This window comes from Sphaerodactylus townsendi, linkage group LG08, assembly GCF_021028975.2.
Source record: "Sphaerodactylus townsendi isolate TG3544 linkage group LG08, MPM_Stown_v2.3, whole genome shotgun sequence".
Classification (NCBI taxonomy): domain Eukaryota; kingdom Metazoa; phylum Chordata; class Lepidosauria; order Squamata; family Sphaerodactylidae; genus Sphaerodactylus; species Sphaerodactylus townsendi.
Window position 1 is genome coordinate 5,354,689 of NC_059432.1, and position 15,199 is coordinate 5,369,887.

The 15,199-nt window shown below is 48.1% G+C and overlaps 1 protein-coding gene across 1 annotated transcript in view; it reads right to left on the reverse strand.

Annotated features, from left to right (window-relative positions):
• Nucleotides 1-203: 203 nt before the first annotated feature.
• The window catches only part of ANTXRL (ANTXR like), a 61,092-nt gene continuing 46,096 nt past the window's right edge, over nt 204-15,199 (reverse strand). Inside the window, exon 18 of the mRNA XM_048504850.1 lies at nt 204-1,593. Within this exon, the coding sequence (XP_048360807.1) occupies nt 1,357-1,593 (237 nt within the window). The 3' untranslated portion in view covers nt 204-1,356. The remainder of the gene's footprint in view (nt 1,594-15,199) is intronic.

The following is a 15,199-nucleotide window of genomic DNA, read 5'->3' on the forward strand; positions in this document are numbered from 1 at the left end:
AGAGTTGTTCCCTGAGCGGGGGCGGGGGGAGGCAGGCTAACTTGATCTCACCAGATCTTGGAAGTTAAGAGTTTTCAGGCCTGGTTAGTACTCAGATGGGAGACTGTCAAGGAAGCCCAAGGTCACTGTATAGAGCAGTGGTGGCGAACCTTTGGCACTCCAGATGTTATGGGCTACAATTCCCATCAGCCAATTGGCCATGCTGGAAGGGGCTGATGGGAATTGTAGTCCATAACATCTGGAGTGCAAAAGGTTCGCCACCATGGGTATAGAGGCAGGAAATGGAAACCATCTTTGAACATCTCTTGCCTTGAAAAACCCGACAAAGTCGCCATAGGTTGACGGCACTTCCCACCAGAGTATTCTGAAAATGACACACCTATGCCACTGTGGCGCTGGGCTCTGACCCATCCCCTTGGCAATGCCAGGGAAGATCGAGAAGATCCCAAACCCAAAGTATGTTACAAACTAGACAGCAGCACTGCCCATCCCCCTGGCCTCCTTAGGAGCTGCAGGGTTCCTTCGGGATGCACAAGATCCCAAGGCAGCACTGCAGATACACAAAGCCTTCTGGAGCCATACACAGGCCAACAACAATGCAGGAAAATCCATTTCCATGGTCATGCAATGTGCCATAGACCTTGTGTGTCTATGTGTGTGGGTGGGGGGGCATGGTCTAGTAAAGTGGGGAGAGGATCTTGAATTACAGCAACAGACCCACTGAACAACGAGAGCTGCAAGTTGGGGGCCTGTGCCATGAGCCAGTTCCTGGCATGTTGACGTGGGGGCTGAAGGAGACCATTCCTCTCAATTCAGCACGGCTGTTACTTTCTCAGCCTTCCTCTGAAACGGTCCACAGTTTGCTCCAGGTTTCTAAGGCAGCCAAATTGGTGCCAAATTGGCTTTTGTCTTGTCTTTTGAATCCTGCGGCTGCGCGGCTTCTTCCCCAGCCCCCGCTGCTTCTGTTTGTTGACTTGTTGTGGCAAAGAATCTACGCAGCATGGCCTGCACGGTAGCTGAGCCATCGGCAACGTTGCCATCATGGATGCTGCAGGAAATCCTGCGTCCAGTTCCTCAGCTCATTTGCAGGGAGCCATTTTTATCTGCAGCGAGGTCATGTGTGTGACTCGCTTCGTGCGTCCTGTAACTACAAAGATGGTCACTACTGTCCATGCATTTCTTTTCTTTGGTCAGATCCAGCAGCTCTCAGATGGTCAGGGCACTTTTAATCGTATAAATATATTGTTATACAAACTGGCACCTGGCAGTTGGGTGTGTTTTTTGCTGACCAGCAACAAATCCTGATGGTGCATCAGGATGAAAATAAATAGGCCCCCATCTGCAAAGCTCTGGACTTCACAAGCTCGGGGCCGGAAGCTGTGGTGCAGGGCGGGACGGAGGAGGCCCTGGCGGGAGCCTTGAAGGGGGTGGCCCCGGAGGGAGCTGCCTGCTGGGAGGAGGTTCTGTTGGTCCCAGAGAGGATGAGTTTGGGGCAGCCTTGTAGATGGAGCGGGGCTTTGATGGCTTCTGGGAGGGACTGTAGGAAACGATGGTCCCGTCTGACTTCACCCGAGTAAAATTCATGCATCGTCCCTGGATATAGAAACAGACACAAGACGTTACAGTCCACTTCTTGTTACTATCATTAGACATTATCATTGTCATTTTTATTTACGCAGCCCCAACTTTCTTGAACAATAAAACTGTAACACTTAAATGACCACTGCGTAAAAACACCTCCCTTGGACTCTTCTCTGCAGCTTTTAGGAAACGAGCCACAAAATAGGTACATTGAGGGTCAAGAGGAAATGAACCTTTTGCTCTAAAGTTGCCCAAGAAAACACGGACCACTTATGAAAACACTGCACAGTCCACTTTAGTGTCGGTTGGGGCACATAAGGGGATTGCAAAAGGATATGACTTAAGGAGTCCACTGACTGAAAGGGGAAGGCGCCTAGCTGGCCTGAAAAGGAATCTTTATCAGACAACCATGGAAAAGAAATTAAAACTCGAGTGCATAAAGGTTCTACATAACTTTAAACTAAGAAGAGTGCAAACAGGGGGAAAGATTACCCTTGGGCAGATGGCCCTGGGCAAGCAGAGAACATATCCTCCGAGCATCAAGAGGAGTGTAACTCGTAGCTCAGAGATCAATTTGGCCACACGCCTTTTTTTCATGTTGATCTACAGAAAACGAAATACCGTGTTTCCCCGAATATAAGACAGTGTCTTATATTAATTTTTGCTCCCAAAGATGTGCTATGTCTTATTTTCAGGGGATGTCTTATTTTTCCTGTGTTCTGTTCGTCAGGCATGCTTCCAAACAAAAACTTTGCTATGTCTTACTTTCGGGGGATGCCTTATATTTCGCACTTCAGCAAAACCTCTACTATGTCTTATTTTTCGGGGATGTCTTATATTAGGGGAAACAGGGTAAGGTTCTCCACCTTCAGATTTACAAGTGATAACTTGTGTTCAAAAAGCTGGAGCCAGTGAATCCTACAAGAGCCCCTGAGGGTGAAGCTTACCAGCCTTCCCTCTGGGCCCTCCAAGAATAGGTGGAGCCAGAATGTAAAAGTGCACACCCAAGTGGCGTAGGAGCAGCAGTGGCGTAGGAGGTTAAGAGCTCGTGTATCTAATCTGGAGGAACCGGGTTTGATTCCCAGCTCTGCCGCCTGAGCTGTGGAGGCTTATCTGGGGAATTCAGATTAGCCTGTGCACTCCCACATACACCAGCTGGGTGACCTTGGGCTAGTCACAGTTTCTTGGAGCTCTCTCAGCCCCACCCACCTCACAGGGTGTTTGTTGTGAGGGGGGAAGGGCAAGGAGATTGTCAGCCCCTTTGAGTCTCCTGCAAGAGAGAAAGGGGGGATATAAATCCAAACTCTTCTTCTTCTTCAAGTGCAAGCTTCTATTAAGCGAAGACCAAACTCATAAGAAAGGTCCAATGGTGACAGGCACCTGAAGAGCCCTCCAATTGCTCGACGGAACAAGGACTATTAATAGAGTCCTGTCCTTGTTCCTTTGGTGGGCTCTTCTCGGTCATGTCACCATTGGCCCTTCCTTATGAGTTTGGTCTTAGCTTAATAGAAGCTTGCACCTATAATTAGCCTCGTTTACAGCAGAAATCCACCTAGGAGCCCTGTACAAAAGTTGTGAAATCACCATTGAGTTAAACACTCTCATAGCTGCTGGAATACGATGTGCCCCATTTGAAAAGAAAAACCTTATCATTGCCTTCATAGTAGCCATAGACTTCTGAGTGGCCAATTGTTGATGACATCTCCAAGACAAGGTGGAATGAAATAAGAACTTTAGTAAAATTTGCAGATGATTCCTCATGCAGACAATAAGTATGGGACCATTTCAGAATCCAAAGAATACCAACCTGGGTTTGGGAAAGTAAAACTAAGTAAAACATCTGCATGAAGTAAAAGAGGGATTGAAATATCCTGTAATTTAGATGAATGAAAAGAAGGATAATTTTTAAAAGCTAGCAAATCGAACAGATATAAATTAGAGATGGAGCTAACAGGCACCCAGTCTAACTGTTAAGTCTCAAACGTTAAGCCAATAAACGGACTCTGTGTGGTTCATCAGAAGTGTTTATTGAGAAGCATCAGAGCACCAAAGTTTGGCAAAGCCAGTTCTGGGGAAACCTGTCTTTTGCCACCCACTTTATCCCCAGCAAGTCCCCCCCTGCCAAATTCTCAAGAAATTGTGAAAAGCAGTCCCTGGAGCTGAGGCACCCCAAGGTCGGTGGCAAATAGTGAGAGAGAGCCTCCTGGCTTCCTGCCTCACGAGATAACGGATACGACTCCATTTCTCATGGGACCAGGGTGTCAGGGGAAAGCCTAGTTATCGACAAAGTGTGTGAAGCCATAACATAAAGATCAAGGAAAAAATTCGATGGCAGTGGTAACATATAGCAGGCTGGTTACATATATCTTTTAACAGCATTTGATTTGTAGCATTAAGCAGTTACAATGAGGTAGGAATGCATAAAGAGGAAAGATTAATTAAAGCTGCCTATAAAAAGCCCTTCTTGGAGTTGGGATCAAATGGGATTTGTTTCCCCACTCCTACACATGAAGCCTGCTTGGGCTAGTCACAGTTCTTTCTGAACTCTCTCACCCTCACCAGCCTCACAAGGTGTCTGTTGTGGAGAGAGGAAGGGAAAGAAGTTTGCAAGCCCCTTAGAGCCCATTTACAGTAGAGAAAGTCGGAATATAAATCCAAACTCTTGTTCTTTGAAAAGTGTAGGAGGAGTCTCCAACTTCTTAGGGGAGAGGTGGAGACATGGCTGCCCTCTCTTAGGCAGCTGGCTTGAGGAGTGGGGGAGAGAATTTGTATTTTGCCTTCTTGAAAGGCTCAGGATTGAAATGAAATTTAAAAATATCTTCCTTGCTGTCATTCCCCAGTGACTAATGTGCACAAAGGCATTTCCTTACTTACAGGCATCCACCGACCGATGCTCCAGTGCCTGCCTTTCCCCCAAAGCATCGGTCTCAAGAATATTCATAGTCTAGAATCAAAGGGGATCCTATAGATCACTCTGCATTACTTCCACTTCAATTAAAGTGATGGGCCATGTCAAACTGTAGCCAGTTCTGTGTCACGACACTTGATTTGTCAGACAGATGGATAATTGAAAGGCCAAATGTTGTGTCTGCCGTGGAAAAATGCAGCCGGATTGGCGCAGTGGACATACCAAAGCAGCCCTGCTGATCAGCATATCCAGAGTGACATTTCCTCACTGGGGATTCTTGGAGAGAGCCTGAATTGTGTCTGATTTATTCTGGGGTGCTGACAGCAGGTGAGAGATTAAGACACCCCAACTGAATCACAGCCTCCTATCAGAGCACGAGGGGGACAAAGAGACCCCTACTAAGAAAAACAACCACTCTTGATCTCGGCACCATCCTGCATTTATCAGAATGCAGGATAACTGGATTTAGCTGCAAAACAGGATTATGATTCAGCAGGGTCATCCTTTTATAACACCGGCAAAGTAATTAATTGAAGCCTCATATGTAAGCGCATAAGAGCAGAGGAATTCCTTTATCTCCTGCTAGCTACAGCTGGGCTGTCCTGGATGAGCTTTCCAGGGCCAGATTTGCATGGCAAAGAACAAGTAACACAATTTTTTAAAAATCCAGCTAGCAATACTCAAAGGGAGCGGGGCAGGAGGGCAGGAGACCCCAGCAGCATCCTACTAAAGAAGGACCCCGGAACCCAGCGCGAGGCATGATTCTGGGCTACTTGCAAGTACAATCTGACCCCAATTCTGTCAAATCCAAATAATTGTAAGTGGGAAATGGCTCAGAGAATTCAACACTGTCAAGAGGGAGGGAGGGAGGGAGGGAGGGAGGGAGGGAGGGAGGGAGGGAGGAAGGAAGGAAGGAAGGAAGGAAGGAAGGAAGGAAGGAAGGGAGGGAGGGAGGCAGGGAGGCAGGGAGGCAGGGAGGCAGGGAGGCAGGGAGGCAGGGAGGCAGGGATGGCGGGCGGCAGGCTGGAAGGGAAGGGACAGAGGGGATTAGTTAAAAAGTTGATGAAAAGAATGCTCAAGGAAGTCAAACCCCTTCAGGAAACTTTAAAGCCATTTCAGATGCTACAAAGAGCATCAAGAAATCCAAAAAGAAGAACACATAGATAAGTAGCAGAATGAAGCAGCAATAAAAGCAGAGCGCTTTGGGGATTTCGGGAAGAAGTGGTGAGCACCACCCCAAAATGGCTGCCCCAAGAGGCATAGTCAAGCAGAATACCTCCCTCCTCACATCTCTCAGGAAGGAGGAAAGGCTGAAGGGGGAATGGAACCACCTACTGACCAAGGAAAACCTAGGCTCTTTCCACTCCTCCTGATCCTCCGGTGCATCACTCTTCCATTTGAATGAGGGGAGCCAACAACAAGTGAATGCCTCATAATGGCCCAACCCCCTTGCTGAGAAGCTCAGAGGACACCGAGGGAAGTACCGGCAGCGCCACAAGCGCCACATTGGGGAGCCCTGCAATAAGGCTTCTCTTTGGCGGAAATATGGCCCGAATTAGGAATGAAAACAAAAAAACTTTGAGGAACCAAAAATAAACTAACACATAATGCAAACAAAGAAATAAAAATAAATCAGTACATCAATCATTACAAGGCATTAAAATAACACTTGAGATGGAACAAAGAAGACGCAGGCATTGCAGAGGAGTGGGATGGACTCCCTGCACAAGTTTCCACTGCAGAAGATGTTGCCCAGATGCTGACAATCTGTCAGGGTCTGTTACTCCAGTCAATAATCCAGAGCTTTGTTGAACTGTGTCAAGTCTTCAGAAAGCCAGAGCTGGAACTCAACCTTTTGCAGCAAGTATATATCTTCAAACATTACTCATCCAGTTATGTTAAGGTGACCAGCCGTCCCGCTTTTTGGCGGGACACTCATGCTTTTCCGCAATGTGTCCCGTGGGGTTTTAAAATTGTCCCGATTAGGCAATGCGCTCCTGCAGCCGCGTGCGCCTCCTGCGCTGCCACACTGCCTTCTGGGGCGCTTCCCTGTTTCCTGACCGGGGAGCGCCGCAAAAGGCAGTGTGTTCCCGCAGCCACGCGGGTGCGCGCCCCCCCGCATTACAGGAGTAAAAATCTGGTCACCTTAAGTTATGTTCCCTCTTCCCATTGATTCCCACGATTGCCCGCACAAGATAGTGTGAATACAGCATTGTTATGGGTTTGACCAAGACATTATCCCTTCTCCAGGAAATGGGAGATAGGGGGAAGGTATGCAGACTTCACTCATTAGGAGCAAGCTACAGAAGTACAGAACAAAAAGGCCCTCAGGCCACAGGTAACAACAGGTGCAGGTGCGACCTTGGCTTCAGCAGAGCCTGGCCTGACACATTCAAACGCCTGCGCTCAAGAGAGGAAATCCAAACTGGTATGTCGAACAGAAGAGGAAGCTTCAGCACAAACTTGCAACTGAAAATTCATCAGAGGGTATTAGCCTAGTGTTCTTGAACAAATATAAAACGGATGTTCTCAAAAAAATTTAAAAATAGCTTCTCTCTGAAGCCAGCCCCCTTGCCAGAGGACTGGAAGACAGGCAGTATCACCCCAATATTTGAAAAAAGATTGGAAGGAGGGCTCCCGGAAAGAACAGGCCACATGCATTCTGAAGGCACCCCCTGGCTAGCCTGGTAATGATATAGTGTGTATTTGATGAATTGTTTCGTTTTAAATATATGCATGAACCTAGAATGGATTAGAATTCATCAATGAGATAGCGGGAAGTCATTATATGGTTTTATGGTGTTAGTTTAGTTAGTCTAGTTCATAGGTGTCAAACTCACGGCCCTCCAGATGTTATGGACTACAGTTCCCATCATCCCCTGCCAGCACATTGCTGGCAGGGGATGATGGGAACTGTAGCCCATAACATCTGGAGGGCCATGAGTTTGACACCTATGGTCTAGTTAGTCCAGCACCCTTTTAAAAAATGTTCCTTTGGCCGTCGCTGACATGTGTCACGTTGATTCCCCAAAGAGGCACCCGATAACATTACGCAACTTGTGTCCCATCAAATGGTATAAGCTACTGACAGACAGCATCTCCATCCACGTGGGCTATCTGACCTGTCACACCCAACAAATTGCTTCCTGGAGGTAAAACTGTTGTTCCAGTCAAAACTGATTAGACTGACCCTGCCGGGCAAGAATTACGAAGAAAGATCTGAAAAGAGGGGATGTTCCCCCTCCGTGGTGGACTCACGAAGATGCCTTTTATTGAATCAGGTCCTCCAAAGTCATTACTGTCTATGCCGGGGGGCCTCCAATCTATTAGAGCTCATGGGCATGTCTGGAACCACAAAATAGCTGCCACAGGAGGCAGCGCCACACACACAGAGGAAAACCAAGGTCAGGGGAGAAGAGGGGTAATTAAAAAGGAAAAGAAAAATTTGGATCTATTTCCTGCCTTTTTCTCCTGCAAGTGTTACCGCCACAGGAAAATAAACAAAATGTTTTCCTGAGTCAAGTTGCCTGGCTACACTAGCTCCATGCCCGGATGCGGAGACTTTTGATTTTGTTGGATTGAAGTTTTGATTTTGTTGGATTGAAGAAAGCCTTATCAAAAAAGTATATGTGCTTATCCTTTAAGGTTTCCCTAATGTTTAAGTTTAGAAATGTTATTTTTGAAATTTGTGTCTGATGGCCAAAGCAGTGGCCAGAAAGGTTTGATATTAAGGGATAAGAAAGTTGGTTCTGGAATGCAGCTTAGACCAATACCCAGCCGACTCCTTAACAAAGACAAAGACCCTCTTTGGACTTGCAGATCGAATCTGTTGCCAGCACCCAGAGATCCCCCAGCCGTTGGAAGACGTGCAGGGACTACCCTTGGACAGTTTGAACTTTTCTTTGTTGCAGCAATGTTGGGCGGGAGCCCCAGGGCATTGCTAAAGGAAACAACCATCTGATAAAGGACTCAACTGGGTGTGGCAGCCAGCCCACCTGAAGTTCGTGAATGGGCCTTATCTGCTTTCCATTCAGCACCATTGCGAGAACTCGCGGGAAGACGGCTGAAACCTCTTAGAAACAAGCAAGGTATTTGATAATCCCATTCAAAGGTGTAACTGTATCTTGCTTTTGTCTTATTTGTTTTGATTGGTGTTTTGGTGAGGGACTTGCCCCCTCACCTCCCACTTCCCTGCCCCTTTGCCCCTTTGGAAGTTTGGGAATAAAAGTTCTTGCACTGCGTTGCAAGGGCGCAATTCTCCTGACTGAGCTGTGATCATCACTTGCAAATAAAATCCTTTTGCTTTGAAGAACGTCGGCTTCCTGCGCCTCATTAAGTTGCTGAGCTGAAATCACTTATTGTTACCCGAGCAGCAGCGTGGCCTACAAACACCTTTTCCCTTCCTCTCCCCATAACAAACACCTTGTGAGGTTAGTGGGGCTGACAGAGTTCTGTGAATGGCCCAAGGTCACCCAGCAGGCTTCATGTGGAGGAGCAAGGAAACAAATCCAATTCACCCGATAAGAGTCCGCCGCTCATGTGAAGGAGTCGGGAATCAAACCCGGTTCTCCAGATTAGAGTCCACCATTCTTAACCATTACACCACGCTGGCTTTCACTGGAAAGAGGCATGAGAAAGAATAAAACTAACACTCTGGTGGCAGCTCCAGTGATAACGTTATTTTATCTGCACCGCCAATCAAATCTCAGGTAGCTAATCAGACATCTTGCTAGACAAGAGCCCCACTTGGCCCCACCGACTTTCTGAAAACAGTGGGCCCCAGATTGGTGGGAGAGTGCTGTAGTGCCCGGGGCACTGTGTTGGAGACCCCATTCTAGTTTCCTGACCAATTTGCATGTTCCTCCTGGTTTGAGGAAATCAAAGAAAAACAGCCCCCCACAACTGTTGGGAATATTTTAATTTTCATGGCCATTTTGTTGCTGATCTGATCACTATTATGCTATAAAAGGATGCCCAGAGAGAATCTGCTGAATTTGGTTGCATCGAGAAAATGCCGTCCTTTTTTCTCCTTCCCAGATCTGAACAAGGCCTTGGGATTTCTCATTTGCCACGGCTGCTAGTATCTCACACCCTCCTGCCCCTTCTTATGTGTCTGCAACTTTCAAATTGGATCTGCTGGACAGGTGGCATGGACAATAAAGACCACTGAAAGGAAGAGAGTAGATTCATTTGAAATGTGGTGTTGGAGGAGAGTTTCGTGGGTACCACAGATTACCAGAAAGACGAATACGTGGGTTCTAGATCAAGGCTGAATGGCACCTAGAACTTAAAATGACCAAGAGGCTTCAACATCTGTGTGATTTCAAACCATGCCTTCAGGCATTTCAGCAGGTCACCACACAGAAACACCAACCTCCACTCAGCTGTGTATTTGTGGAGCCTTGGCCCCAGAAGATCTTCCACACTACATTTTGTTTTGCCCGCGGTAGACAGTGCAGCAATAAAACATTTTTTTGCTGATATTCGAAACGGTATAAACTCTTCTCCTGCGGAGGAGAAACTACTTTTCCTCCCTTCCGATTTGGATCAGTATTTCTCTCACAGGGTGGCAAACCAGCCTTGGCAGCCAAGAAAATACAGGCCAGAGCTGTGTCTGAAGGCTGAACTATTGTATTGTGGATGTGTTTACATGTTTTTAATCCTGCTTTTAAGAGCTTTTAACATTGTTAGGTTCTTGCTTTTGCCACAGTTTGGCACATCCCTCTGTGAACCCTAACAGTAAAGGTATTTGGCCTTGTGAAAGAAATGTTTGCCTACATGCAGTATAAGTGTGTTTATCCCTAAGGTGCCCCCCTTTTCTTCTTGCTGCTATAGACTAACATGGCAACCCATCTGGAATTCTTTTTTGGGGGGGGGGGGTCGAGCTGAAATCAGAATGAAAGATCGGACTTCAAGCATCTTGCAGGGAATGGACCTCTGGCCATTCTCTGGGTGTGGCTTTCATAACAAGGACTGTATATATGCGTGCTCCCTTCTTTGGAAACAAATAAAATCAGGATGCCTGCAGCATTGGAAGAAAGAAAAGGTTGTAAACATTTCCCTCCCTTGCTTCTATATTTTCTGTATTACTCACCCATGAGAGCAGGCCGTTTTTCAGAGGCAAATGACGGGCTTTTCCAACAAAGTAAACAAGGCCTTGGAAATAAGACTGCTGACACTGTCAGCTGAGGTTTCTGGTCAGCCTGGCTGCTGGGAATTTCCTGTGCTGAATGAACGGACGGCAGAGGAGCAGATCTGCTGCAGACAGCAATAAAGCAGTCTGGGAATGAGCTGGAAGGAGGGGAGAATGAAAGGAAGATTTCATTCTCCCGTCAATTCCTTTGGCCTGTTCCAGATCGCACCATACGAGCATGTGTGGGACTCAAGAGAGGGTCGGGGCGTTCGTATCTGCTTTGGCAACAAAGGCTCTCGGTTTGCTTTTTTTTGTGGGCTAGAATGCTGTCATCTTCGGAGAGCCACAAACGAAGACTCCAACCTCATCCTTCAGCGGAGTTAGCTGAGTCAGGGCTTCTTCGCACCAAGAGGAAAGCTGACTTCAGTTTTGTGTGGTCTGCTTTTTGTAACAACTGTAATCCCAAGGTTGCCAACACATTTTCATCTAGATGTGAGTCTAGTTACATCTGAGTGAACAGAAAGATTTTTCAGGGTGTGAGCTTTCGAGAGCCAAAGGGAGTCATCGGAAGGGAGCTCTGACACTCAAAACTTACATCCAGAAAATCTTGCTGGCAGAGGCGTACCAGGGGTAAATGGCGCCCGGAGACAAATTGTCTCCAGGACGCTTTGTGGCTCTGCCCTCCGCCTTCCCACTCCACCCTCGCTCTGGTTCCAAGGCTCCGCTTCGACAAGCCTCGACTCACCCATGTCACCATGGACATGGGTAAAGGTCTAGGGTGTCCACCTCGCTTCCCTCTGTGACTCCTTCCCTGCCGGGAAGGGGAAGGGAAGGGAGTGGGGAGTCTGCAGGGCGGGCTTGGAGGGCTGAGGTTTTGGTGTAGGGCAGGTTCAAACGGATGTCTCGAGCTGCCTCGCATTCTCCGCACTCCGACGGGGTCGAGGCACACCAAAACGCTTAATTTATGACAGCAGGGACTTCCCTGGTCAGCATGGGGGCCGACGGATTTTACGCGACCAGAAGAGTATCGTATCGGGACAAGGGTGCCCCTCTGTCCGTGAGAGGCAATACGCCACTGCTTGCTGGTCTCTAAGGCCACCGTACCTCATAAAGACATTGCAGAGCTAAAGTACTAAAGAGCTAAAGTACTAACACCCCATCCAGAGGGGGAGGGGCAAAAGGGCTCTAGGGAGTGGCATGGCTTTGCGCTTGTCCATTTGTCCTCCCCGGGACACTTACCAATTTGAGGGGGGGGTAGATACACATTGCGGCTGCCTTCATCCCACAGCGTCTCCACTACACTCACAGAACCCAGAAGTCTGGGCTGTAACGGGGCTGCACTGTTGTCCTGCTCAGACACCAGAATGGGTGGCGCTCCCAGGGCAGGGCCAAGGCTAGTCTGCTCCCTCCCAGGATTGAGGGCCGGGAGCAGGGGCACCGCCGCCCTCGGACTAATGACACCCTTTCAGTAATTGTAAGTCCTGTTAGCCCTATGGGGCCTAAACCGGCACAGGGGTTTCAAAACCTTTCCGAGCTCACCGCGCTGCCATAGTAAAAGCCTCTTCTTGAGGGCGTGAGGTGCCAAGGCTGCACCTTCCACACCCTGTCTCAAGTTAAGCTTCCGGGCGGGACTGCCCAATGGGACTGCTCAATAAAGGGATTGTAATGTTAGCCTAAGACCCTGCCCATCTGGATAGTCAATATTGACTTTTACAGATCAATGGTCTGATTCAATATAAGGCAGTTTTATGTTGTAGGCAGATTACTGAATATAGCTTAAATTGGTGATTTGCTTATTAACTTCTCAGTTGTTATAAGCTCAGTAAAGTATTCAGGAATTGATAGGATACAATCCTATCAAAGGATTGTAGATTTCACATGCCAAATTGCCTGTCAAAAATCATTTTCATGTGATATTTCTACCCCACAACCTGAGCTGCTTTCTAACATTATGATCCCTTTATTGGACGGGACTGCCCAATGATTATGGGGTTGCAGAACCTTCCCTGTGAGAAAAGTCTGAAGAGCTTGGGACATTTCAGTTCAAAACATAGACAAGCAAGAGGGGGCATGCTCTGGAGAGAACTGACAAAGGGAACTTTTTCTCCCGCTCCCAAAATAGAAGAACGGAATGGGCAGCGAGGCTGATGGACAGTAGAGTCAGGCTGGGCAAAAGGAGATATTTCTTTACACAAAGAGTGACTAAAATGTGCAGTCTGCCGCCAGAGGATCAAGCGATGGCCCCAGACACGGGCAGCTTTAAAACGAAATTAGATTCATGGAGGAGAGGTCTCTCAGTGGCTGTTAACCATGGTGAGTGAAGGAAACCTCCATGTTTGGACGCAGTCAACCTCTGAATCGCAGTGCCAGGAGGCAAGATCAGGAGAAGACCTCTCTATGTTTATAAAGCCAGTGGTGGCCTCTGGCACCTTAGGATACTGGTTACATTCATCTGCTTTCCCCTGCCAGCACGGCCAATTGGCCATGCTGGCAGGGGCTGATGGGAATTGTAGTCCATGACATCTGGAGTGCCAAAGGTTCGCCACCACAGCTCTATGCCCTGACCTTCAGAGGAATGGTCTGACCAGTGTGGGAGACCAGATGCTGGACTTGATGGACCACTGGTCTGATCCAACAGGGCTCTTCTGGTGCAACGAAACTCAAATCTAGTTGTTTTACTGCAGACCAACACAGAATGAAACCAACACATTTTCAGTTTACAAAGCAAAAAATCCTATCCAGGGTCTCTTAGTAGTTGAGGTTTAAATTGTCTGCGTGAGTTGACCCACATGCACCCTTGCTGAAGAACGTAAGAAACACCAGTTCGCTGAATCAGACAAACGTTTGCCAGCAACCACCAGAAACTGCTCAGAAAACAGGCCAGCGTCTTAACTTCTGCTAACCCCTGCTTTGCGCAGAGAAAGTTCCGAGATACGTTTCTTTGGGCAACTAATAACATTTGTCTAAATTAATCAAGAATTCTGTGCGGTTCATACCACATCCTTTGGTGGATTTAGTTCAATGACAGGGCACAGTGTGGGACTGAGCGCTCTGCTGGCTTGGATAATCATCCTTGGCTCTGTCTGCGTCGCTCGCTAGGACTTAACTACATGATGCATCCCAAAGTGTGTAATAAGAGCCCAGCGGTTCTTTCTACAAGGCACGGCATCTAGGAAAGGGCCACTGGCAGGGCAGAAGGGGCGCGGCGCGGGGTCTGGATTTTCTTCTGCCTGCACTGCTACTACCACGGAATTCCACCACGTTTGAAGAGACTCAGACCTTTCTTCCATCAAGGACAGTATTGCCGACTGAGACTGGCAGCCACTCCCCAGAGTGCTTTCACGTCACCTTTCAGCTGCAGATGGTGGGGACTGAACCGGGAACCCTCTGTATGCTGAACAGAAGCCCAACCACTGAGCCCAGACCCCTCCATGCCTGGGAAAGAGATGATGGCTCCTCCCCCCCCTTCTTTCTGGATCTACTTCCACAGTTTGCTTCTATTTGGTTTCTTTCCAGAGACATAGATGCAGGGATGGCTGTCAACCCCCCTGAGTCCTGGCAGCAGAACAGGGCATCGGTCCATTTGGAGCAAGAAGAAAGGGTGGCTCTTGTACTCTTTAAAGACGTCTCAAAGAATACAGTGCCACCTCCTCCTGTTGAAGCCACACAACAGCTTCTCTGGAGTCAACATGGAGCAACCCCACCCGGCCTTAATTCTTCCTGAAAAAAACTTAATTCAGAATTGAAGAAAAAGAAGAAGAGTTTGGATTTACGCCCCGCCTTTCTCTCCTGCAAGGAGTCTCAAAGTAGTTTACAAACTCCTTCCCCTCCTCTCTTCACAACAGACACCTTGTGAGGCAGGTGGGGCTAACAGAGTTCTGTTGAGAACTGGGACTAACCCAAGGGCACTCAGCAGGCTTCACGTGGAAGAGCAGGGAAACAAATCCAGTTCACCAGCTAAGAGTCCACTGCTCACGTGGAGGAGTGGGGAATCAAGCCCGGTTCTCAGGTATTTATCTGCTGCCCCAACTGACGGAGCGCTTTCTCACTTCACAGTCTGGAGGCCCATTCTTGCTCCTAGAGACCAAGGGCTCTGCACAGCAGGGTGAGCTTTCAACTCTACAGTCTTTGGAGCCATAAATGTTCTGGAGAAAGCTCTTGAGGACCAGGCTTGCCAGACTTGCTGGACGGACAGAACTCACTCAACTGAACTTGGCTGCTGTCTTACTAGGAAAAACCTCAACTTTCCTTGCCTCAGTTTGCCAGTGAACTCCCAGCCTTGCCAAGAACGTGATCCTCAGAAGTGTCCTCGGTGTGTGCCCAAATTCCTAGGGTCAGAGTTCCGCAGGGCCTGACATGGGTCGATTCCCCGCTGCAAAAATGAATCTAGATACATCCAGGTTTGGAAAGATTCGGCACCTTTTGATCACGGTTTGATGGTCCCCACCGCAGCTTGTGGCCCCCAAACGATCCTTGTTCCCAGCACTACACAGCAGCAACGCAGGACTCCCCAAGTGCAATCCGCTCAGGGGGTTTCCTGATTGGCTGCTCCGTTGTGTTGGGGTGGGATTTTTTTT